At 36.2% G+C, this 26,274-nt stretch overlaps 1 protein-coding gene across 1 annotated transcript; it reads left to right on the top strand.

Moving 5' to 3' along the window:
• Nucleotides 1-7,066: 7,066 nt before the first annotated feature.
• LOC111063132 (serine/threonine-protein phosphatase 6 regulatory ankyrin repeat subunit A-like) lies at nucleotides 7,067-24,359 on the top strand (the record flags this gene model as incomplete). The annotated part of the gene is given in 7 exon segments (XM_039419288.1): nucleotides 7,067-7,071; nucleotides 7,137-7,368; nucleotides 9,729-9,929; nucleotides 15,691-15,894; nucleotides 17,721-17,886; nucleotides 22,347-22,475; nucleotides 24,227-24,359. Coding segments are annotated over 7 exon segments (1,070 nt in total), but the record flags the coding sequence as incomplete, so codon positions are not given.
• Between the last annotated feature and the right edge of the window lie 1,915 nt (nucleotides 24,360-26,274).

Below are 26,274 nucleotides of genomic sequence, written 5' to 3'. Positions count from 1 at the left end.
TTTCTCATAAGTGAACAAGAATAAAAAATAGATTATTGAAATTCATGTAATGTTCTTGAAAAATGAAACATTCTATTCCCATATTTTATAGCGTATTTTTACTTTCCTGGTCCCACCAACTACCATAGGTAAGGAGAGTATTGCTTTACTGTAGGCCTACTCCAAATTCAAGTTTTATACCGGTACGTTTCAAAGGTCCGTTGAGTCCAAAAACATGATTTTACTCAGCCGTTCCAATTTCCATAGGACTTTTTTTGTGCGGTTGACTATAGTGCCGTGCTGTATTATAATTAATAATTATTGATGTAAACTGAGGCCATTTCCTACATTTTATACTGCATATGACCCCATATAATAATGAAAATGTAAGGAACAGAACATTATTAGATAACATTTTCAATACCTACCTAATTTACTCCATTTCTATATCTCAATTGCTGTACAGCGTCTTCCTGAACACTCTTTATATGGATTAAAATACGCTTTAGGATAAACCTTCTATTTTTTTTTAACAAGATTACTTATAATAGTCTACACAATTTCCCTGTTTTCAAATGATCCAATTATTATTTCAAAAGTTATGGGTCAAAAATTTAAGTCAAATGGGTGATTCTGATAGAGTATTTTGTGGACATTATATGTTTATATGTTGTGAAAAACATGTCTCTAGCTGTAGAGGAGAAAATTGTGCACCTGGGAAAGGATTAAGCTATCTCCTTTTTCCAATGATAGACAAGGATAGCACCACTAAGATTCAATTTCCAGCTTCCTGCCGCCCAAGAAATTTATTGACGCAGTCTGCCACCAGGCTGTGGGCACTATATTGAGGTCCACGTTATAATGGCAGTAGAGAAAGATAGGAGAACAACGTTTCCGATCCTCTGTCTCGTCAATGTCTTCCATAGACGTTAGCTGACAGGTTTATTAATTCAATATTAAATGCGTGATAGAGATAGGGCTATACGCTTTGTTGATTGATAGAAAAGGATAGCATTACCATTGCTCATCAATAACGTGGACCTCACCATACTAACTTATTCATGGAGTTATGATTCTGCTTTCAGAGATGTTGTCGCTCGGTCAACTTTAACAAACGCAGAATCAACTTTAGGAAAAGGAGCATCCTGATACTTCAGGATCAATGCCATTGTAATCGTAGCTCAAGACGTGTCGTACTGTCGTAGCAATTGCTATAGATCCACAAGGCATAAATCACAAATGAAAAACATTTTGTAGAAACAATAAATCACTTATTTTATTTCAAACATTGATTAAAAGTTTGTAATTGCTAGTTTCCACATGGAAGACAATTTGTGTCAAGTATAGAGTATGAGCTTAAAAATAATCCATGATAAAGAGTTATCTTAGTGAAAAATAAAATGTTCTGACAATGTGACTGTAGACGTGGTGAGTAGGTTAGGTTATTTTATTTTCTTACAATTTTCTGTACAATAAATATAATAGATCGTTTTCTCTTAGATTTCATTTATTTTCAAATTCAGACTTTCTTAATAATCATGATAAGTTATAAGATTGTTGTATTTGCTATGTCCTCTTGGATTTCAATGAACCGTCAAAATTGCCGACAATCTTGACTACTGAATCATTATCTCATTTATTTTAACCTTTAAAATTAGAATTTATTGATATCTTGTTACTTGCTGTTTTAAATCTATCATGAAATTGTATTTTTACTAAATATTGTAAAAACTTCAACTTTGAACTTTTCAAGTGACCTTTTGTTTAGGCCCTTCTGCTTTGCTCTTCAAACCTTGTGCTTAAAAATACCCTATAGTTTTTTCTGCTGCATACTATCTAGGTTTATCAAAAATGAATCTTGCCTGGTTGACTGTTTAACTAGAATGGATATTTGGATCTTTGTTAAATCTATTTATTATACACATTACTTTGAGTGAACAGTAATCACTTATTAGAACGAGATTAAAATATTAATAAAGTGGCGAACCGGTAAAATTTATTTCAATTTTAATTATCAGTCAGTCAACTAGCCTAGTTAAGTTCACTATAAGTTATGATTTACGTTCAGTTATTTCAGTTTGATGTCTAGTAGCCTATCATAGTTCGAGTTTTATTTTCAATTTCAATAGTATCCATTTTGAAATTTGATACAATCAATATTTTAAAACCGATAGTACTGGTACACTCAGAATAAAGTATATCCGTTATTATTTTTAGACAACGGTATAACTGTAGATTTATTTTATGCTAATGTACTAAGGTAGCCTACTTAAAAAAATTACTATGGAAAGAGTTGCACAAAAACTTGATATTGGAAAGCCATCCTAATGGTTTTATTTGTTTATTCGATACAAACATACTAAAGGCTCACAGACAAATTTCAGTACGGCCCTTAATGCTATGTCTGATAACAGTAGGCTACCTTTTTAAAATGTGTATTTAAAGGTGTTATAAATTAAGAATTATATAAAGAGCTAAAACACACATTCTACATTTCTTTGATGCAATAACTTAATATTTTGTGAAATTGTTTGACAAAATTTGAAAGTACAATTGAAACAAGTTGTGGATTGCATGTAGCTGCTCACACTGAACAAAACCAGCAAGTGCAAGCGTTCAGTGTGAGTGTTCCTAGGACCAGACCATATTAGGAGTTTTTTCAAGCGTTTTAATAGGACAGGGAGCTCTCCGACTGGCTGATTGAGTTGGTGCCTGAACAAACGCCTTATGTGGTCTGGCCCTCATATCTCTTTAAGATTTTTCTCATCTGCACGTTTGTTCATGCATAACCAAGTTTGCGCTTGCACATATACACATTCAATGTGATCAAACCCTTAGTTTACTCGGCTACCTGGCTGGCCTAGCAAAATATTGTTCCTCTGAGTCTTAAAAAAGTTGATAATTCAGTTTTGCGGGGAAATAAAAGCGTATAATTAAAATGTATAATTTTGAAGAAACAGTTATGTCCTATACATACAAAAATATCAGTGCATTCTGGAGATTGGTCATGTGTAGGCCTAATTAAAAAAATAAATAAATACAAGTATAGAATAGCCTGAGTATCCTATTAGCTTTTTTACAACACTAGTAGATAAAGAACTTCATATAATAACTTATTTCCAATAATTGCTGTTTTAGTGGTTAATAATAATAGTAATCTGGCTCTCCCTGTTGCACGCAAGGGATAATTTCCACTTGCTCACAAGAAGAGAAGACAGACACTCCTACAACACCAGAGGAAAAGCGAAAATAGACATCCCTTCCTGCAGGCTGAGTAAGAAGAAGGATTGTTTCCCAATACTAGCCCTGAGGATTTACAACGCCTTACCTGACAGTGTGAAGAACTTGGACGACAGGAGCTTTAGAACAAAAATCAAAAACTGGTTAATAGAGTCTCCATTCTATTCAGTGGAGGAATACTTTGAGGCCACTAGAAACATCAGCTAACGTCGAGTGATAATGTAATGCATACAGGCAAGGCCATCTTGAAAAGTTCAAATATTACTTAAATGTTTTTTATATGTTTGACTAAGTTTATAAACGTAAAAAAGTGTTTATTACGGACATAGTTTTATGTCAACTCTACGACAAGGACCAAGTCAGGTCCATTTTCTGACACAGTCAATCCAGTTATCTGGTCATGACTAAGGAGAGAAGTATGAAGTAAGTAATAATTTCGAATGACCTGGCTGGCTCAGGTCTGTTGTCAGAGTTTTCAAGGTAATTTCTCCTAATCAATTTCAGGGCCTCTGACATGACTAAACGACTATTTGTAGGCAGCCAGGATTGACGTAATTAATGTGTCCATCCGAACCACGGGAGTGGCCCGAGAAAAATATCTTGTACTTGATAATGTATGAGGTAGGATGCACATTTACAATACTATGATTATAATTTTTGTGTAATTTGTCTTTTTCAGGATTGATATCGCTAGGAATCAATGATCACCGAGATCGGGATAGCATTCTATGTAGCAGCTGATTTTTGACAAAGGTTTTGTATAACCTGCACCATGATCCAACATCAACTCGTTGATGAGGTATGTACCTGTTCATACTTGACATAACATTCGATTTCTACTTCATTTTCAACTGCTGGGGCACGTTTAATAAAATTCACGTAGTATTCACCTATGAAGTATAACGGAGCTGTAACTCTGAATCTACTAGTGAAACTAGACATATGGGCTAGTTCAACTAGCCTAGTTGCATATTGACACGTGAAGCGAGTCTGATAGACGAATTAATATCATAATATCGTGTCACGTCGCGTCTCAATATGGGGCTAGCCTAATCTTGTGGTGCAGTTATAATAACAATAATAGAGCTAAATGTACATTCTTGAAAGAAAAAAGCATCTCTTATAAGGTATAACAATAATAAAGCTAAATTTACATTCTTGAAAGAAAAAAGCATCTCTTATGAGCTATATGTGGCTGGCAACAAGTACAATATTCCACAGTAATTTACAATATCTGGGACCGAGCTTCGCTCTGGAGTACAAAAGCATAAAAAAACTATTACGAAAGAAGAAATTATAATAACATTCATACAGAAATGTTGTATCCAATCACAGTAAATTGAGATTAATTCTCAGAGGAATGCAAAAAATTTCCCTCACAAAGGCCCAGTTGCAAAAAAGCCGGTTAAATTTTAATCCTGATTAACTTCACGTGAACCAAATTAGAGAAGACCATTTCAGAAATATGGATCTACTGGAATTAATCAGGATTGAAAATAACCCGGCTTTTTTGCAACCGGCACTAAGTACCTGATTGAATGATTACACAAGTTCAACAGCTGTGTCATAATTTTGACACAGTCCCACATGAACTCGCTCACTCACTTCCATCACCAACAGACGACGAAATAATTATTAACAGCTGTTTTTCCAAGGATGAATAATAATTATCCCTTTAATGTCCTTCAGCGAGTTTTCCCATGGATGAGACCTAGAGCAATCGAATTTTTATATTATAAACCTACTATGCTCTGAATTTCGTGAGAATCGTTAGAGCCGTTTTCGAGATCCGGTGAAATACAAACATATAAACATCCAAACATATAAACAGAAATTGCTCTTTTAATAGTATAGGATTTAATGGTAGCCTATAGGACGTTTGTTTCAAATTTCACTGTTAACTCAAGCAGATACAGTAACAAGTTGAGATGATACTGTATCATATTGTGTTGATACTGTGTCAATTATGGTGATACAATAGAGAAAAGACAGCATAAGCTGATATCCCATGGTTTATGTTCCAAATTCCACTGCTAACAAGCCGATAGAGTAAAAAGTAATTCGAGATCCGGTGAAATACAAACATATAAACATCTAAACAGAAGTTGCTCGTTTAATAGTATAGGATAGGATTATAATTTTTTTTTCAGATTCAGAGTCTTCCCCTGTCTCTAGCTTAGGTCAGCCACAAATCTCCAATTCCTTGCAAAAATTCATCTCTCCACCGGAGTGATGGGCGTCCCCTCCCTTCCTCTGGTCCTGTCCCGTGGTATCCATTCCGTGCCTGTCTCCGCCCATCCTTGCCACGTGTCCGGCCCATCTCCATTTGATTAGATGAGCTTCCCGCTGCAGATACTTCACATTTATCATTTTCAAAATTTCCGTGTTCCTCACCCTCTGTTGCAGTCGAAGTCCGAGACAAAATTATGCTTTAGCTGTTGAACTATTGCATTCAATCAGCTGATCTCATGAGAAATATTATAACGTTGTAAATTTTTTATGCTTTTGAACTCCAGAGTGAAGCTTGGTCCCCCGATATTTTTGATATTATTCGAAATGTTTCTACTGATATAATAAATACAAATAATGAAAAGTTATTTGATCAGCTACTTTAGCCCATTTGAAATTTAGACAATATGAATGTCATCAGATAAGCCTGTCGTCGTCGACGTCGGAAGTTTATGCACAAACGAAAACCCACCTTAATTTTTAGGGCCGGTTTCCGAGCTCGGGATTCAGCTAAGTTCTAGACTTTAAAAACAGCTGGAGTCAATCAATCAATCAAAATTTTTATTTGTTATCGAACATATTCATACAAATAGAGTTGCTATCCATGTATCAGCGTTTGGAAACATATAACATTCAAATAATATATATATATGACAATGACAATGACAATATCACTCAACAAGATACAATGTAGGAAACTTAATAACAATAATTACCGAGACAATATAGTAAAATTCAGAAAACCAGTAAGTAATGACTAGGAGAATTATGCATGACTAGAAAAATTAAACTTTGGCTAATGATGATTTTCTGACCAGCAACCAAACTCTACAACGCACACGTCCATAAAAAATTAATTAATTTATAATTATAAAATATAGTGGCAGAGAACTCATTCAGACAAAACATACCAATTTCATTGGAGATTTTCACCATTATCGTATCTATATTCAAGATTATATTAAAAAAATCTGTATTTTTGATCTTGATACGAGTTAAAAGTCCATATCATGGATCTAATAAAAGAACATTTTTCACATAAATATAAACATTATGAATCTTTTCTACTGAGAAATTCGACAACAATATCATTATTTTATCTTCATTCTGAACTACATTTTGTATATATTTAATAATGAGTCGACATCTAGAACTCTCATAAACCGGGCAAGATAACAAAATATGCTCAAGATCTTCTATTGCGTTTGTATTGCAACTAGAACAACGTTCGGTACAATTAACTAAACAACTCTTCCCTTGTAGAAAAAACCAATCATTCTTTTCGATAGCAACTCAACAGCTGGAGTCAGAAACTTGGCTTTCCGAAACGGGGCGCAGTCCACGTTTTAATTAAATTTCGAAAAAATAGAAAATAAAATAAAGAGAAGATAGTTTAACGTTTCAGCAATATTTAATTATTTAGGAATGTTTCATTTCGCCAAAGAAAAACATTTCCAATTAGGCTATAGAAATGAGAAAATGAAGATTATCATATAACTAGACTAAGTCCCGTTTCGGAAAGCCAGTTTTCTGACTCCAGCTGTTTTAAGTCTAGAACTTAGCTGAATCCCGAGCTCGGAAACCGGTCCTTAATCTCGTTGAGTTGTGTGATACAACTATGTTGTAATTTTTAACAGTGTGAATTGGAACAAATAAAAAAATATGAATTGTTTTTGTGATTGTGCTAGTCGCCGTGGTGCAAGCGGTGTTCGCGGGCGGCGCGACGACGTGATGAGCCTGCTGGCGGACAAGGAGAACCCGAACGCGCGCGACTCGAGCGGCCGATGCGCGCTGCACGCGGCAGCCTGGAAGGGCGACCTGCGCGTCGCCGAACTGCTGCTGCAGAGCGACGCCACCCCCAGTCCCAAGGACAAGGAGTGGAACACGCCGCTGCACTGCGCCTGCGCCTGCAAGAACGAGGTACACAGAAAACTTCCTATCAAAAGCCTGGTTTTCATTAGTAGAGTTAGTGGTAGAGCTCCCTGGGCAAGTACCAACTACCTTGTGAACTCTCCCAATGAAAACGTTCATGGTAGAGTACTAGTTTTTAGTAGACTAGATTGGGATAGTACTCTACCACCTGCCTTCCCCCACCACCACTTCTCACTCCACTCTACCACTACTATGCTAACAGTCTCGACCTAGTATATTAGAGTCAAATTACTAAGCTAAAGTGTGAGATAAATTACTTTTAACACGGCTCTTTCTCGATGACGGAGAGGTCCGATGCTCTATCCTCCACTAATCACTCCCACTACCTAGCAGCACTCTCCTTCTTCTGTGTCTGAGTGAGAGAGCTTTGTAACGCGACGCAGCAACACTCCCCTCCATCTATTGCTGGCAATGTTCCAAGTAGTGTACTGGTCAGCAGGTATATTGGTTTGTGTATGTTACAGAGATGTTTCCATCACAAGAACATGAAGCAAAATGACACGGCGCATCCAATTGTGCGCAGGATGTCCATCTGTGTCTATGCTACAAACTGTGGAGGGAGAAATGGGTTTCTCCTCTTCATGTTAAAAGTAATTTATCTCGCACTTTAGTAGTTAATTTTTTTATCTTCTCCTTCAATAACCGTAGTTTTCTCTGCAAGCAAAAGATCAGCCGCATATCAATGCTTTTTATAAAACTTTTTTTGGCTGAACGGCGATAATGAATGTTCCGTATTGACATTTTAAGGTTAGTTCTGTTCACTAGACAACACACTTTACCTACCATTCTCTATTGTAGTGAAAACAGTTTCTCGACCAGAGCGGAGCAGAGTTAGCTCGGTTGAGTTAGTATGTCAGTTACTCGACCACTAACTCTACTAGTGAAAAGCAGGCTTTACTCATGTATTGCATAAGTCGCCATCTTGAAAGGAATTAGATTTGCCGATAATTTCGAATCACACTTGAACTGAACTATTCTCAAAATACTATGAGATCACATAAATAACAGTCCTGGGTCCTGTAGTTTTGCCTATCGGCGGAGGGCCACCAGACTACAATACTACCCGTTCAAAACCATGGAAAATGTTTCTTTCCATAAGCAACAGATGCTCTTTTGTATCTTCTCAAAAACAACGTGTAGTATCCGGAAAGATACACAAGGAGCTTCAATGTATCTTTCGATAAGCAACACATACTCTTTTGTATCTTCTCAAAAACAACATGTTGCATCCGAAAAGATACGCAAGGAGCTTTTTGTAGTTACGTCCTTTCAGCATAACACAGCATATCAGCTGCCATTCATTCAACATGCTATTTCCATTGTTGGTGATACGTTGCACGACTCTCTCGTTCATGAATAATCTTCTCTGTGTAGGGAGCTTCCTCCATCTAGTGATCTAGGGTCTCTGAAGCCTGATGTTTTTGCAAAGCGGTGAATATTACCCCGCGAACCATACTCTACCTATATTCCGTTTCAGTCTCGGAGGCAAAGCTACATGACGCGTACTCCAACTAATGTACTTCACAAGTGATCAACACGCTATCTGAAAGGAATTAGATTTGTCGCTAATTTTAAATCACACTCAAAATACTATGAGATCACATAAATTAAATCAATTTGAATTGATATATTATATGTAAATCTGTTTAAAATTAAATCAATTCAACCAAAAAATAATGAATAAGAAATAAATAAATCATATGAAAATAAGCTTCATATGAACTTATATTATCTAGTATCAAATTGTTTATTTTCGCGTTTAAACTTGAAAATGGCCAAAGTAGGCCGAAACTATTTGTTGAAATGTTTTAAAGTTTTAAATAAAAAGGGTACTACATGTTTTCATATTGTTCTTATGTTAATATGCTTTATGTTGTGGGTGGTTGCCCACATGTTAATATGCTTCATGTTGTGGTTGGTTACCTACATAATATGTTAATATGCTTTATGTTTGAAAGATGTTTATCCTTTCTCACATCATATCACATAAGAGAAGTTCTTTTCTTGTTTGAACCAAATCCAACATCTATATTTTTTCATTAGGTTTATGAGGTTTTCAATTAGAAGATATATCTTACTCATATCATGGTATTGTATATTTATAATAATATTACACTCTGTCCAACCTTTTTGTAATGTTTCACCTGTATATATTGTGCTTCATTGGATTTTCCATAATCTTTTATGCATTACCAAGGTTTTTTGATGTTGTTTATTTTCATGATAACATTGAGCTTTTGAAAATTTGTTTTGGCTCTTAAGGAGGCTTCTGTCTGTTGTCTTTATGGAACAATTTTTCTAAAACTATGGTAAACATGAAAATGGTTTTATGTTGTGTTTGGTTGCAGGCAGTGGTGGAACTACTGTTAGAGCACAAGGCTGATGTGTCGGCGCGTGACAGATGCTGGCGCACACCGCTGCACGTTGCTGCAGCTAACAACGCAGTGGGCTGCGCCGAACTGCTACTGCAACACATGGCCAACGTCAACGTCACCGATCGACAGGGCCACGCCAGTCTGCATCATGCCGCCTACAACGGACACCACGAGGTACTGTAGTCAACCGCACGAAAATAGTCCGATGGAAATTGGAACGGTCCACTCTTCCCCCGCGCCCATAGAAGTTGCCAATTCGTATTATAATTTTGTATTATAATCTTAGACCAGTAATAGAATAGACACGCCCCATTGTATATTTATACTGAAAGTCGATGAAGCCAACATCTACTGCCATATCGCCCCATCATGATGTCAGTATCGTATAGAAAACTTTTCTTTAGAGTTTGTTTACATTGTTTTCCATAGCAGATTGTGTCTATTTCAGTGGGAGTGCAGCGGGAGTTTATCATTTTCATAAATAATAATCTACTTCCATCTGAAATAGAAACAATCTGAAAGTTTTCTATCCGATGCTGACATCACGATGGGGCGATACGATGATTTATTAATATAAATCTAGGGAATTGCTCCTTGTACTCTTTTGCGGATGACACAGTTGCTATAGTTTGGGGGGGAACTTGGCCAATCACCTTCCAGAGAGCTAATAAATGCTTTGATGTTATCAAGTCCTGGTTAAAGAATAGTCTCCTACATTTGAATATTCAAAAAACTAGATTTCTTCCCTTTTCATTGTCGTCCTCTGGATTGCCTCCAGATAATACTGACTGTAAACTAGTATCACATAATATAAATTGTGCCAGTCCATACTACAGCTGTGGATGTCCTACATTGGAGAAAGAAAATGAAATAAAATATTTAGGTGTAGTATTGGATGTACATTTACGGTGGAGCTCGCACATTTCATACATCTGTTCAAAACTTAGAAAATTAATTTATAAATTCTTTCAATTAAGGAATGTCCTTCCTATCTATCAATTAAGAATGGTATTCTTGGCACTGATACAGTCAATTATCTGCTATGGTATTGTATCCTGGGGAAGTTGTGGGAGTTCAATTTTGCAACCTCTCATAATTCTTTATAAAAGAATAATAAAAATATGTTTAAAGAGACCATTAGATATCCAACTGAAGTATTGTATAGAGAATTTGGCGTTTTTAGTGTTGATACCCTATTTGAAATAAATCTTTGAAGTTGTGTATTTAAGACGTTCAGAGTTTTCAGTTATGGATGAACATGTATATTCCACTCGTCGAAATCTTGCTAATAAATTAAAAGAACCTTCACAAGAAGTAGAGTGGCCTCCTTATGCTTTTGCTAAGGACCACGACTTTTCAATAAACTGCAATCAGATATATCAGATGCACCCAGTTACAATTTGTTTAAGAATAGACTTAATCGCTTCTATGAAGAAAAACGTTAATAGAGGTGTAATATTTTTACATTTTTTGCTGTCTTCATTCAAATGTAATTTATTGTTAAGATTCATAATCCCATCTTGTGAAAAGCACACTGATTATTGTATAAAATTTACTTTATTGTTTGATACCTCAAAATTGTTATTGTATTATAATTAAGTTGACTCAACTAGAGAGCGAGACATCCTCAACACAGGTTTAGCCTAAAGAGGGATGCACTGTGGTTTTTTCTGTTACATGCTTAATATTATTATCTATGTTCAATTATTATGCTTAAGGTATGTATTTGTATTACCAATTGTAATGTTCAGCCATTATGTTTAATGTATGTATTTGTATTACCAATTATTGTAAAAATGCAGTGAAATAAACGAATTATTATTATTATTATATGGCAGTAGATGGCTTCAGAGGCTAGACTTCCCAGCGTGTCTATTCTATAACTGGCCTAAGCTTATAATCAACGTTAGTAGACAGAAGGTTGAACACTCACTGATGTGTAAAATTCAAAGTAGTGGGAGGAAAGCCAGCGTTACGTCGCCTGTAGTAACGGAGTGATGGAGTAACCACACTGATCATACAGTTTATTCATTGTAGCCTCAAATACATTGTCGTTCAAGGCTGTTTGGTACACTTTTTTATTATTTAAATTGGATAACATTTTTCAATACAAATGTTATGATCATTATAAGAGTGAGAAAAAGTGGCAACTGAAATTTTCAAGTGGTCTAATAAGCGAGTTATGGGTTGTTGAAGTGCTAACTTCCCTGATTCCGTTTTCTTTCCAGATCATGAACGGTTTCGACTATATTATTAGAAGTTCTCTTAAAACTTCAAAAAATGTATCTTTCCAAACTAAAACATTTTATTCCCCATATCGTTCATAAATAAAAAAGTATCATTTTTGTAAATTCGATAACTTGTTTATTTTGGCATTAATCGCGAAAAAACGCATATTAGAACAAAGCCAATGATGTACTGAATGTATTTAAAAAAATTCAAATGGAAAATTCGAAACCGTTTATGATCTGGAAAGAAAACGAAGTTTAGCACGTCAACAACCCATAACTCGCTTATTAGACCACTTAAAAATTTCAGTTGTCACTTTTTCTCACTCTTATGATCTTAACAATTATATTGAAAAAGATTATCCAATTTGAATAAAATAAAAAGGTTTACCGAACAGTCTTATGATCGACAACAGCATTATGATCGACAACAGCCTTATGATCGACCTAGAACTTTAAAATGCTCTCTGTACTGATAGCCCATGATTCAGATATTGCATTTTTTGTATTTAGCTGCCTCTATCCAAATCAATGTGTCACCTATTTGAAGGGTTCACAAGCAAAGTAGCAGGAAATATATTGTTTTATACTCTTGTCATTATATTTGGTAGTATTTGAAGGGATTCCACCCATTCTCACTGTTACAATGTCCTTCAATAGCCTATGATTCAAGATATTGCATTTTTTGTATTTAGCTGCCTCTATCAAAATCAATGTGTCACCTATTTGAAGGTTCACAAGCAAAGTAGCAGGAATATGTATGTTTTATACTCTTGTCATTATATTTGGTAGTATTTGAAGGAATTCCACCATTCTCACTGTTACAATGTCCTTCAATAGCCCATGATTCAAGATATTGCATTTTTTGTATTTAGCTGCCTCTATCAAAATCAATGTGTTACCTATTTGAAGGGTTCACAAGCAAAGTAGCAGGAATATGTATTGTTTTATACTCTTGTCATTATATTTGGTAGTATTTGAAGGAATCCACCCATTCTCACTGTTACAATGTCCTTCTATAGCCCATGATTCAAGATATTGCATTTTTTGTATTTAGCTGCCTCTATCCAAATCAATGTGTCACCTATTTGAAGGGTTCACAAGCAAAGTAGCAGGAAAATATATTGTTTTATACTCTTGTCATTATATTTGGTAGTATTTGAAGGAATTCCACCCATTCTCACTCTTACAATGTCCTTCTATAGCCCATGATTCAAATATTGCATTTTTTGTATTTAGCTGCCTCTATCAAATCAATGTGTCACCTATTGAAGGGTTCACAAGCAAAGTAGCAGGAATATATTGTTTTATACTCTTGTCATTATATTTGGTAGTATTTGAAGGGAATCCACCCATTCTCACTGTTGCAATGTCCTTCTATAGCCCATGATTCAAGATATTGCATTTTTTGTATTTAGCTGCCTCTATCCTAATCAATGTGTCACCTATTTGAAGGGTTCACAAGCAAAGTAGCAGGAATATGTAATGTTTTATACTCTTGTCATTATATTTGGTAGTATTTGAAGGAATTCCACCCATTCTCACTGTTACAATGTCCTTCAATAGCCCATGATTCAAGATATTGCATTTTTTGTATTTAGCTGCCTCTATCCAAATCAATGTGTCACCTATTTGAAGGGTTCACAAGCAAAGTAGCAGGAAAATATATTGTTTTATACTCTTGTCATTATATTTGGTAGTATTTGAAGGGATTCCACCCATTCTCACTGTTACAATGTCCTTCAATAGCCATGATTCAAGATATTGCATTTTTTGTATTAGCTGCCTCTATCAAATCAATGTGTCACCTTTTGGAAGGGTTCACAAGCAAAGTAGCAGGAATATATATTGTTTTATACTCTTGTCATTATATTTGGTAGTATTTGAAGGGATTCCACCCATTCTCACTCTTACAATGTCCTTCAATAGCCCATGATTCAAGATATTGCATTTTTGTATTTAGCTGCCTCTATCCAAATCAATGTGTTACCTATTGGAAGGATTCACGAGCAAAGTAGCAGGAATATGTATTGAAATTGTTTTATTCTCTTGTCATTATATTTGGTAGTATTTGAAGGATTCCTTCCATTCTCACTGTTGCAATGTCCTTCTATAGCCCATGATTCAAATATTGCATTTTTTGTATTTAGCTGCCTCTATCCAAATCAATGTGTCACCTATTTGAAGGGTTCACAAGCAAAGTAGCAGGAATATGTATTGTTTTATACTCTTGTCATTATATTTGGTAGTATTTGAAGGGATTCCACCCATTCTCACTGTTACAATGTCCTTCAATAGCCCATGATTCAAGATATTGCATTTTTTGTATTTAGCTGCCTCTATCCAAATCAATGTGTCACCTATTTGTTTTATACTCTTGTCATTATATTTGGTAGTATTTGAAGGAATTCCACCCATTCTCACTGTTACAATGTCCTTCAATAGCCCATGATTCAAGATATTGCATTTTTTGTATTTAGCTGCCTCTATCCAAATCAATGTGTCACCTATTTGAAGGGTTCACAAGCAAAGTAGCAGGAAATATATTGTTTTATACTCTTGTCATTATATTTGGTAGTATTTGAAGGAATTCCACCCATTCTCACTCTTACAATGTCCTTCAATAGCCCATGATTCAAAATATTGCATTTTTTGTATTTAGCTGCCTCTATCCTAATCAATGTGTCACCTATTTGAAGGGTTCACAAGCAAAGTAGCAGGAATATGTAATGTTTTATACTCTTGTCATTATATTTGGTAGTATTTGAAGGAATTCCACCCATTCTCACTCTTACAATGTCCTTCAATAGCCCATGATTCAAGATATTGCATTTTTTGTATTTAGCTGCCTCTATCAAATCAATGTGTCACCTATTTGAAGGTTCACAAGCAAAGTAGCAGGAATATGTATTGTTTTATACTCTTGTCATTATATTTGGTAGTATTTGAAGGGATTCCACCCATTCTCACTGTTACAATGTCCTTCAATAGCCCATGATTCAAGATATTGCATTTTTTGTATTTAGCTGCCTCTATCCAAATCAATGTGTCACCTATTTGAAGGGTTCACAAGCAAAGTAGCAGGAAAATATATTGTTTTATACTCTTGTCATTATATTTGGTAGTATTTGAAGGATTCCACCCATTCTCACTGTTACAATGTCCTTCAATAGCCCATGATTCAAGATATTGCATTTTTTGTATTTAGCTGCCTCTATCCAATCAATGTGTCACCTATTTGAAGGGTTCACAAGCAAAGTAGCAGGAATATATATTGTTTTATACTCTTGTCATTATATTTGGTAGTATTTGAAGGAATTCCACCCATTCTCACTGTTACAATGTCCTTCAATAGCCCATGATTCAAGATATTGCATTTTTTGTATTTAGCTGCCTCTATCCAATCAATGTGTCACCTATTTGAAGGGTTCACAAGCAAAGTAGCAGGAATATGTATTGTTATATACTCATGTCATAATATTTGGTAATTTTTATTTATTTACATACAAAAGCTCACAGAATAAATCCATGAAGAGCCTTATTGGCATCAACTATTGTAATAGTTGAAGGGATTCCGAAATATTCCATTCTTAACTATTCTTTAATTTGAAATACCACATCTTTTGTATTTAGGTTGTCTACTTGATTTTTTTTGTAATCACATGGCTAGTAAATTTTAATTTGAATGTTATTCTATTATGTGACAGATGTGGACCCCACTGCACGCGGCTGCCGCAAGTGGACAGGTGTTGGTGGTTGAGATCCTCCTGGAGCTGGGCGCCGACAAGGAGGCACGCACATCGCACGGCAACACGCCGCTGCACGTCGCCTGTCTCAACGGGCATGCCTCTGTGGCAAGCACACTGCTAGCCTGGAATGCGCCCATTCATGCCGTCAACAATGCAGGACAGGTATGTTGCGACGCAAACAAACTTTAGGCGAGCTTAACTGATCTATGCAAGTACTGCAAAATATACCGGGTGACCCAGAATAACGGGAACATTTAAAACGCCATATAAAACTTTAGTGGGTAGGGCAAAAATGATTTTATTCAAACTAATGTAAAGTTCAAGACTTGCCATTTGATAATTATTAATAACATCTATCATTTTTTGACAATTACTTCTCCAAGATGGCTTCCTCCTGCACGAATACACTCTTGAAATCTGTGTTGTGATTCCTGAACGATTGCTGCAACATTTCCGCTGGGATATTGTTAATTTAATTTTGAATTGTCTGTTATGATTCAACCACAATTATTGGTCAAGTTGTGAAAACGTTTGATTTGAGATAGCTCCACAAATAGAAAATCGCAGTTGGACAGATCATGGGACCAGGAAACGCAGATGTTGCAGCAATCAATGGGGAATCGTCAACACAGATTTCAAGAGTGTATTCGTTCAGGAGGATGCCATCTTAAAGAAGTAATTGTCAAAAAGTGTTAGATGTTATTAATAATTCTCAAATGACAAGTCTTTAACTTTACATTAGTTTGAATAAAATCATTTTTTCCCCTTTTATGGCGTTTTTAAAAGTTCCCGTTATTCTGTGTTAACCTGCCTATTCCTACCTTAGACTCATTCTCGCACACAGACAGTAATGCCTCTGCGAGAGTATATATTTCTTATTATATTATTGGTATATCTGCTGTACATTTCTGTGTTGTTGTCAATATCTTATTTTTATTGTAAAGTGTATTCTTATTTTATGCTGTACCACTGAAAGTGCTTGTAAAATTTATGAAATAGACAACTTTGAATTGAAATGAAATTGAATTGTCAACTACAATGAGTACAACTTTAATTTGTCTAAATAGAGTACTGGTAACGTGGGCCAACAATGTAAGTTTCTGAACACACTAATTATTGGTCTAATCTTGTTCCATTTTTTTGTAATTCAAAACTCATTCGATGTTATTTATTCAACAATTTATTCAAAAACTCATAATCATGATTGGAAATGAAAGAACAAAATACATATATTCCTTACTTTTCCATTCCCGAATTTGGATTGAAAGTACGGTAGTCCAAAAAGGTCATGTTTCGTCAACACTTTCAACACAGGAATTTCTGGTCCTAAAATAATTACAATTAAATACTGAAAAACATTAATTTTTCAATTTTTTTTTGACTAAATACAGTTTTAATCAAGCTTTAAATATATGTTCCTGTTATAGCTTAGAAATCACCTTTTGACTACAGCTCAGTAGTCAAACAGTACTGCTCATAACATGGATCCAAGGATAGCTTTCCAATCTTGATTAATTGCCGACTTTATCATGTGATCTCATTATGCAGACTCTGTTGCATTCCATTATTGAAACGTTGTCAAAAATCCAATCAATTTAAAAAGTTCCACAACATCAATATTCACGCTACAATTCCATTATTGGTTGCGGATTATGTTGCACATATTCGTATGCTACAATTGAAATGTTGATTCTAAAAAATGTTGTGTTTTTAGATGGCTTTTCACATGGCGGTCAACGTCTGTAGCTGAATTTTTTTCAAAATGTTGATGTAAAAATGTTGTTGTTTGTGTTTTTAGACGGCACTACATCTGGCTGCTGCATTGACAGCTTATTGCCAATGTTTGGAGTTGGAATGTTGATGTGAAATGTTGTTTTATGTAGATGTTGTTGTGTTTGTAAATGGCACTACACCTGGTGGCCGCATTGACAGCTGATTGCCAATGTTTGGAGTTGAAATGTTGTTGTAAGTAGATGTTGTGTTTGTAGACGGCACTACACCTGGCGGCCGCATCGACGGCAGGCGGTCAATGCTTGGAGCTGTTGCTGGGCCACGGAGCCAACTGCAACGCGCAGAGCTGCGACGGACGCACACCCCTCCACATGACCGCCGTTCATGGCCGATTTGCGCGTTCCAAGCAGCTCTTTGATCACGGTCAGTCCAATCATTCAATCTAAACACAACATAGTCTAGTTAATGAAGGGTTATAGAGGGAGAAGTTCTGGGATTGAGTGTAATTTAAGACCGGTTGCAGACGAACCACTATAGCATGTGGGATGTGGGACCGACATACCACAGAACAATACGACTAACGCAGAGAGACTTTCACACTACATTCGTGCAACAGTTTTCAGATGTTTGTATCATACTCGGTTGTTTTTATCCGATGTTTGTATCATACTCGGGTGTTTTTATCCGATGTTTGTATCATACTCGGGTGTTTTTATCAGATGTTTTTATCATACTTGGGTGTTTTCAAAGTCACAGCGACTGCGATTGTAGTACTACAGAAGCTAGGGAAAGCGTAGTGCTCAAATCAGTGGTACAACAATCGCAAGGAAAATAATCGCTACCAAAGCGCGCAACTTCATGTGGAAGTATCAGTACCACTGTCATGCCTGCCAATGCATTCTGTATGCGCTTCGTTTGTGTTACCAAAGAAGGAGAATAAAAATCGCTCCCACATCCCACATGCGATTGTGGTTCGTCTGCAACCGGCCCAAAGATGCTATGTGTGGCGAACATCTGCTATTTTCCACACGTGTTTTGTGTAGAAACAAATTATTGGAACATGTGTTTAGCAACTTGTATTAGTTTGTTTATTAGTCACTAGCCGTCAGGCTCGCTTCGCTCGCCATATCCGTCTAGCCAGGGGGCTCCGCCCCCTGGACCCCCGACTGGATCGTCCAAGAATGAAATCAGCAGGCTCGCTTCGCTCGCCTGCATTTTTCATTTGAGCATTTTTATCATATGTTAGGACAATCCAGTCGGGGGCCAGACTACGTCTGGCTAAACGGATATGGCGAGCGAAGCGAGCCTGACGGCTAGTAATATAATATTCCCAGGATTGAAGTAGCAGTGCCCAATCAATTTTTCTGCGATAAATGCATTTAAATCTTCAACTTGGTGCCAACCTAACAAAGTCAACTCAACTTAATGCCAACCTGACAAAATTATTAATTTAGTTGCCAGTTAACAACTGTTTCGAAGAGGTACTCTATCTAGATTATAGTTCTATAGTAACATATGATATGGAAATTTCAATTATAATTAAGAGATTGGGAGAAGAAGAATATACATGCTAAAAGACGAACTTTAAACCCTTAAAAACAACCCTTAGAGTTAAAATATTGCCAAAAGATTTCTTAGTGCGCCTCTAAAGGGCCAACTGAACATACCTACCAAATTTGAACGTTTTTGGTCCAGTAGATTTTTAGTTCTGCGAGTGAGTGAGTGAGTGAGTCAGTCAGTCAGTCAGTGAGTGCCATTTCGCTTTTATAATACCAATATTTGAACCACAGCATTAAAGTTCACTTATTTATTAAATCGTATTTGAAATATTTTATATAATAGGAAATTACCAATCAATTAAATTTTCTATATTTGTGACTCCGACGTGTTACAAACTATAGTGAGGTCCATGTTATAATGACAGTATTTGATCAACTTTGGTTTTGGTATCCTTGTCAATCATTCGACGAAGTCGGTGGTACTATCCTTTTCTAGGTCCACAACGATGCCAATTATGTTTTTGACAGTGTAGAAATATAATTAATTAATGCAGAGAATCGGCATCGCTATTCTTCTATCTTCATCCACTGTCATTATAACGTGGACCTCACTATAGCAAGTTGCTAAACACATGTTCCACACGTGTGGCAAATAGTAGATGATTCGCTACATATGTATGACAGAATAGTTGGACAGTGAAATCAGGACCTCTTATATACCGGACCTGCGCCCATAAAAAAAATGGCCGCCGTAAGTGGTGGCTGGCATTGATATTTCAAACGGGAACTAGACGAACTGAGATTTCGACAAACTGAGACGCTTTCTAACAGCTGATTAGTTATTTTTTCTCAGTAGGAATTCATATAAGACCACCCACATACGGCGGCCATTTCTTTCTAGGCTCAGGTCCGGTAGTATATAGGAGGTCCTGGTGGAATACGGTTGTTCTGGGATTAAATTGTGATGTGAAAGTGCATACAATCATACTTTTGTGTCAAAACATGCGTATTTCACTTCACTTTTTATCAGCTGATGCTATGCTTATTATAATAACTATTATAGGGCCGGTTTCCGAGCTCGGGATTAAGCTAAGTTCTAGACTTTAAACAGCTGGAGTCACAAGATTTGCTTTCCGAAACGGGGCATAATCACAGTTTTTATGATAATCTTTTTTTCTCATTTTTACTTTCCTTGCCCTATTACCATAGGTAAGGAAAGTATTGCTTTCCGAAAAAAATTAAGGTACCCCAATTTCTAAATTTCTATACGTTTCAAGGTCCCCTGAGTCCAAAAAAGTGGTTTTGGGGTATTGGTCTGTATGTGTGTGTGTGTGTGTGTGTGTGTGTGTGTGTGTGTGTGTATGATTGTATGTGCGCCTGTGTACACGATATCTCATCTCCCAATTAACGGAATGACTTGAAATTTGGAACGTAAGGTCCTTACAATATAAGGATCCGACACGAACAATTTCGATCAAATGCGATTCAAATGGCAGCTAAAATGGCGAAAATGTTGTCAAAAACAGGGTTTTTTGCTATTTCCTCAAAAACGGCTCCAACGATTTTGATTAAAGTTATACCTAAAATAGTCATCGATAAGCTCTATCAACTGTCACAAGTCCCATATCTGTAAAAATTTCAGGAGCTCCGCCCCATCTATGCAAAGTTTGATTTTAGATTCTCAATTATCAGGCTTCAGATACAATTTAAACAAAAAATTTCGAGTGAAAAAGATTGAGCATGTAAATCTCTACATTAATGTTCAGTAACATTTTCACCTAAAATTGAAAATAAGCTTTAAATTCGAGAAAATGTGTTATTCAATTGCAAATTATTGTTGACCCTATTAAATCATTCACTATGAAGAGATAGCAGACCTCATGTGTTTCTCCAGCGTTATTGCCCTGTCACCAGCTGGCTCAAATCTTTGAATAGTAGACTTGAGATGCGCGGGAACACTAGCGTCAGGTGATCAATTTTCATAACGGCAAGGAAAGTTGTGTGAGTGCGCCACACCAGATTTTTATCAGCTGATGCTATGCTTATTATAATAACTATTATAGGGCCGGTTTCCGAGCTCACAAAATTGGCTTTCTGAAACGGGGCATAATCACAGTTTCTATGATAATCTTCATTTTCTCATTTCTATAATTGGAAACGTTTTTACTTGACGAAGTGAACTTTCCCAGCTAATTAAAGTCTAGAACTTAGCTAAATCTCGAGCTCGGAAACCGGCCCTTAATATTTCTGTACAAATGGAAATATAATCTAATAACCTTTCATCAGCCGATGAAAAATAAAGTGCGTGTGTTTGTGGCGCTTCAGTCTGTTCGCTCCTTAGTATTCATGCTATCTTGAATCTTATAACATGATCGTAGATAGAATAATTGTATGCATGGAAGTCTAATTTTGCATTAGTCATTACTCTACCATTACTTTTAGTCCAGTCAATAAAGGGTAATAGAGGAAAATGTTTGGAAGATAATTTGTTAACCTGTTAGCTCTGTTTCATTTTCATTCATTTTCAATCCCACTGACCACCCATGTAAGGGGTATATGGATTCGTCGATGATTTTCTTAGCAAAAAATCTTCAAGCCATCTTTGCGAAACGAATTCTTCACAAGAATAAGGACAATAAGGGTAGGGTAGTAAGGTAGTAAGGATGTAAACATATCTAAAGTCCCCACCCCTATCACCTGTTTTAAGGAGGTGGGAGTGGTTTGAAGGTACCATTTTTCGATTTTTGCATATATCTTGAAGAATATGTATCTTTCGAACATGACTATTCTGCACAAAAAGCTTACAAAATTTTCTGCATCGTTTAAATACAACTTTTTTCATAACATAAGGCTCAACTCACACTTACGCGACTCAAGTCGAGAAGAGACTGCGACTCTAGTCTCTTCTCGACGCTGCATGTGTTTTCAAATGGTGACACTCAGACCAGTCGATTCTAGTCTCCGCGACCTCACTACTGTGAGACTGAGTCGAGCGTCGACTCTACATGTTGGTCGAGCCTCGACTCGAGTTGCGTAGTACAGTGCATTTTTAATGAAAGTGAGGTTATGTTTTATCATTTTAGATAAGACAATCATAAGAATTAGATAAGACAATAATTCATAATAATTATTATAAAATTTGTTACATGCTAAGTAGTGACGAATTAGATAATATATTTTTAATAAATTAAGGTTAGAAAATGGAGTAGCATGGAACTGAAGTAGTGACAATGAGCAAAACGTCGTAAGGTCGAGAGACTGGAGTATCCTCGACTGTAGTCGAGGTTGTGTGAGTTGAGCCTTATAGTTTTCGAGATATCCGAGCCCCTGATGTGATGTTGACGTTGTTCAATGTTTTTGACAATGCATTATTTTGATGTTTAGGTGCGAATATTGACAGCGTTGACAAGATGGGTTGCACAGCCCTGCACATAGCCGCGTTGCACGGTCACGAATTGCTCAGTACCACCTTGCTCAACTACCAAGCCGATCCATCCAAGCCTGGCTTCCAAGGTAACTACATCCAACTACAATATTTGCAAGTAAAAGCTTATTTTATACAATATAAAATATACCAGTTTGTAGTATTTTAGGAACGTAAAATAAAACTCTTCTTGCTGCTGCACATTATTTATTTATTTAGCTGGTTACTTCTAGACATTTTAACAGCAAGTGACAAGGAACCGAGCATAGATGTATCGAGCAGAGAGCATAGAGTACTTGACTGTGTTTCAGGTTAGCCAACAAAACAAATACATAACACAGTTGATCTTCCAGTGATCACAACCCAGCGCGCATTTTGAAATCGCTTTATTTTAGCAGCCTCTTTGGTTACTGTCCCGGACCGGAAATCAATTGTTACATGTGTCATTCCGTTCAGACAAACTTCAAGTGCGATAAGACGAACAACTGAAGTCCCTCGGCCCATTAGGTCACCTGAGAACATTGAGGCAGTGAGAGTTTCAATGTTGCAATCACCACAGCGTTCTGCGCGCAAACATGCGTCTGCTCTTGGACTTTCCGATCGTTCTGTGAGACGAATTCTTCATGATTTTTATTCCCATCCATACAAGTTGACAATTATGCAGGAACTTTCTGAACGTGACTTCAATTGAGGGAACACTTTCCAGGTTAAGAGCGATTTGGAGTGGCCAGCCCGATCTTTTGATTTGAACCCTTGTGATTTTTTTCTATGGGGTTTTTTTGAAATCCCTTGTTTGAGTGAACCGTTCAAGGACCCTACAAGATTTGAAGACCAATATCAGGGAAGAAATTGCTAACATAACGCCTGCAATGCTTGCAGGAGCTATGTCAAACGGCATAAATCTGTTTACTCAGTGTATGGAGAACGGGTGACGTCACCTACCTGATTTGACATTCAAAACTAATTGAAACAAAACTTTATATAGGTGTCTACATTAAAAGAAATAAATACAAACTTTCAGATCCATACAAAGAGTTTCATTCACTTTAAAAGAGGAAGTTTTGCTGCCGCACCCTGTATTGTAAAACAATTGTACTTACTTGACACAAATTTGTAATTTCACACTAGCATTTCACATGTAGAAATACATGTATTTTGGAACTATTATCTGAATAGTTAGTAACTATTTATCTTGAGTTTTAGTTGTTACAATCTCTAGTTGTTTTTATTCAGTACCACATCATAACCTTGACAACAAAACGGGAAGTTCAATTTATTCTGGCATGGCTTTGATTATTCAAATTTGTTTCTATTAGATACCACATCATCCTCTTTACAACAAAACTGAAAGTTTAACATTATATTCTGTTGGCTGTGATTGTGTATTTAGGGAGGACACCATAGTATTCTTCTTTCTTTCTTTAATATAGTATTCCTCTTCCATTCTCTAAAGCTGCGTTTACACCAAAGTTATTAACAAAATTTTGCTAACTTAATCTTTATAGATTCTATTAGATTGAACTGAACTTGACTAACCCATATTATGTTCATCATGTGTATGATAAGCTATGCTCAATCTAATAGAATCTATGAAGATTAAGTTAGTAACATTTTGTTAATAACTTTGGTGTAAACGCAGCTTCAGTAGAGGTACGTACATGTTAGTGACCGTGAAAATATAATTTCCAAGAGCTCTAATTGGTCTATTTCCTTTCAATCCGGCCGGGCGAGTATGAAAAATTCCATTGGAATTTGAGGGAATTATATTTTCGCTGTTCACGGTTGTGTCGGAATCTAGTTTTAAATCGGAAAAGACTGATGTATGTTGTTGTGTGTTTAGGACGGACTCCATTGCACATGTGCTGTCTGGGAGGCTTCGTCGAATGCTGTCGCAAAATCATCCAAGCCGGAGTCGATCTCAATGCACAGGACAACACTGGCAAGACCCCCCTTCACCTTGCTGCCTTCAAAGGGTATTCATTCATTCATTTATTGCATCAGAAAATATCTATAATATTGATAATCTATATATAACTAGCCGTCAGGCTCGCTTCGCTCGCCATATCCGTCTAGCCAGGGGGCTCCGCCCCCTGGACCCCCGACTGGATCGTCCAAGAATGAGATCAGCAGGCTCGCTTCGCTCGCCTGCATTTTTCATTTGAGCATTTTTATCATATGTTAGGACGATCCAGTCGGGGGTCCAGACTAAATGTCTGGCTAAACGGATATGGAGAGCGAAGCGAGCCTGACGGCTAGGAATATAATATTCCCAGGAATAGCTCTAATTGAAGTAGCAGTGTCCAATCAATTTTTCCGCGATAAATGCATTTCAATCTTCAACTTGATGCCAGCCTAACAAAGTCAACTCAACTTAATGCCAACCTGAAAAAATTAATAATTTAGTTACCAGTTAACAACTGTTTCGAAGAGGTACTCTCTCTAGATTATAGTTCTATATTAACATATGGTATGGACATTTTCCAATTATAATTAAGAGAATAAGAAGAATATACATGCTAAAAGACAAACTTTAAAACCTTGAAAACCACCCTTAGAGTTGAAATAGATTCTTAATTCACCGAGGATGGTTATAGGCCTATTTTTAATTCTTCAAGATTTCAGTAGGTCATGCTTTCAGTTTATCATGTTTTTAATCAGACCCTTGTGGAGCACGGGTTACCTGCTAGTTCTAAATAAGTAAATGGTTCTAAATTGTAGAATTGTAGGTCTAAATTGTAGTCTATATTTATAAAAATGAATGTCTGTTTGTGTGTTAGTTTGTTTGTTCCCTATAGACTCGAAAACTACTTGACAGACGGCATGAAACTATGGGAATATGTTGTGTGAATTTTGGGGGTGGTTTCTGACCAGAAATTTTAATAGGTGGGGGCTAATAATAATTATTATATATTAATCCATTTTACAGACCTATGTTTTCGATATTGTCGGCTGAGCGACTACGTAGAACGGGAAGATCATCATGATTCAAGATCATGTTCTGATAATATGATTTAGCATCTAAACTTACCAGCTTTAATAAACACGTCGCTCTGTGATAATAGTATATTTCGCACCTAGGGCCGAAAATGAGACTTTTCTGGCTCGAAATCGTTTTTCAAGTCCGAGGCCGTAGGCCGAGGACTAGAAAAGATTGAGAGCCAGAAACACATTTTTGCCCATTGTGAGAACGTTATTTTTCGCCACACAGAAAAATAAACAATATAAATATGAGAATAATTTATTGTTTATTAGGCACTTCCGAAAGCAAAGGAAGGTCATAGCTCTAGCAAATCTGAGGTAATCTGAATATCAGGAAATTGTCCAAGTATTTTTATTTTTTATTCTGATTTGTCTAAATAACCTAAAAGTTTATGTTCAATTATGTAAGAGGTTGAGTTTATACTTTTTATTCTTCCAATTGACAATAAGATGATTTTATTATAAATGTTTTGATTCTTGAATAATAAACACAAATAATGAAAAAATTTTTGATCAGCTGTTTTAGCACTGAAATTTGGCCAATCTGAATGTCAACGTCAACAATGCTTGTTTTGTTGACTTCGGAAGTTTAGGTTAGAAGTTCTATCCTACTCTGAAAATCGAATTTGAATAGTTTATAATATATAAATCTATTCATCCAAATAAAATGATATTATCTTATTGCAGAATACTTATTCAACTGTAGAAGCATAAACTGATTCCGTTTCATAAACCATTTTGTAAACACGTTCACATCAAATCAGAATCAGCTGACTTCAAGGTTATTTTACAGCCCTAGGGCCGTAAAACTTTTACCGGCCTGGTCAGAAAAAAGTCATTTTCGGCCTCCATATGACGCACGAAAACCAGCTCATTACATCCAAGTGGGGCGAAAAATTGTTTACTGGT

Source organism: Nilaparvata lugens, unplaced genomic scaffold (genome assembly GCF_014356525.2).
Source record: "Nilaparvata lugens isolate BPH unplaced genomic scaffold, ASM1435652v1 scaffold934_1_2, whole genome shotgun sequence".
Lineage (NCBI taxonomy): Eukaryota > Metazoa > Arthropoda > Insecta > Hemiptera > Delphacidae > Nilaparvata > Nilaparvata lugens.
This window is presented reverse-complemented; position numbering and strand designations above follow the sequence as displayed.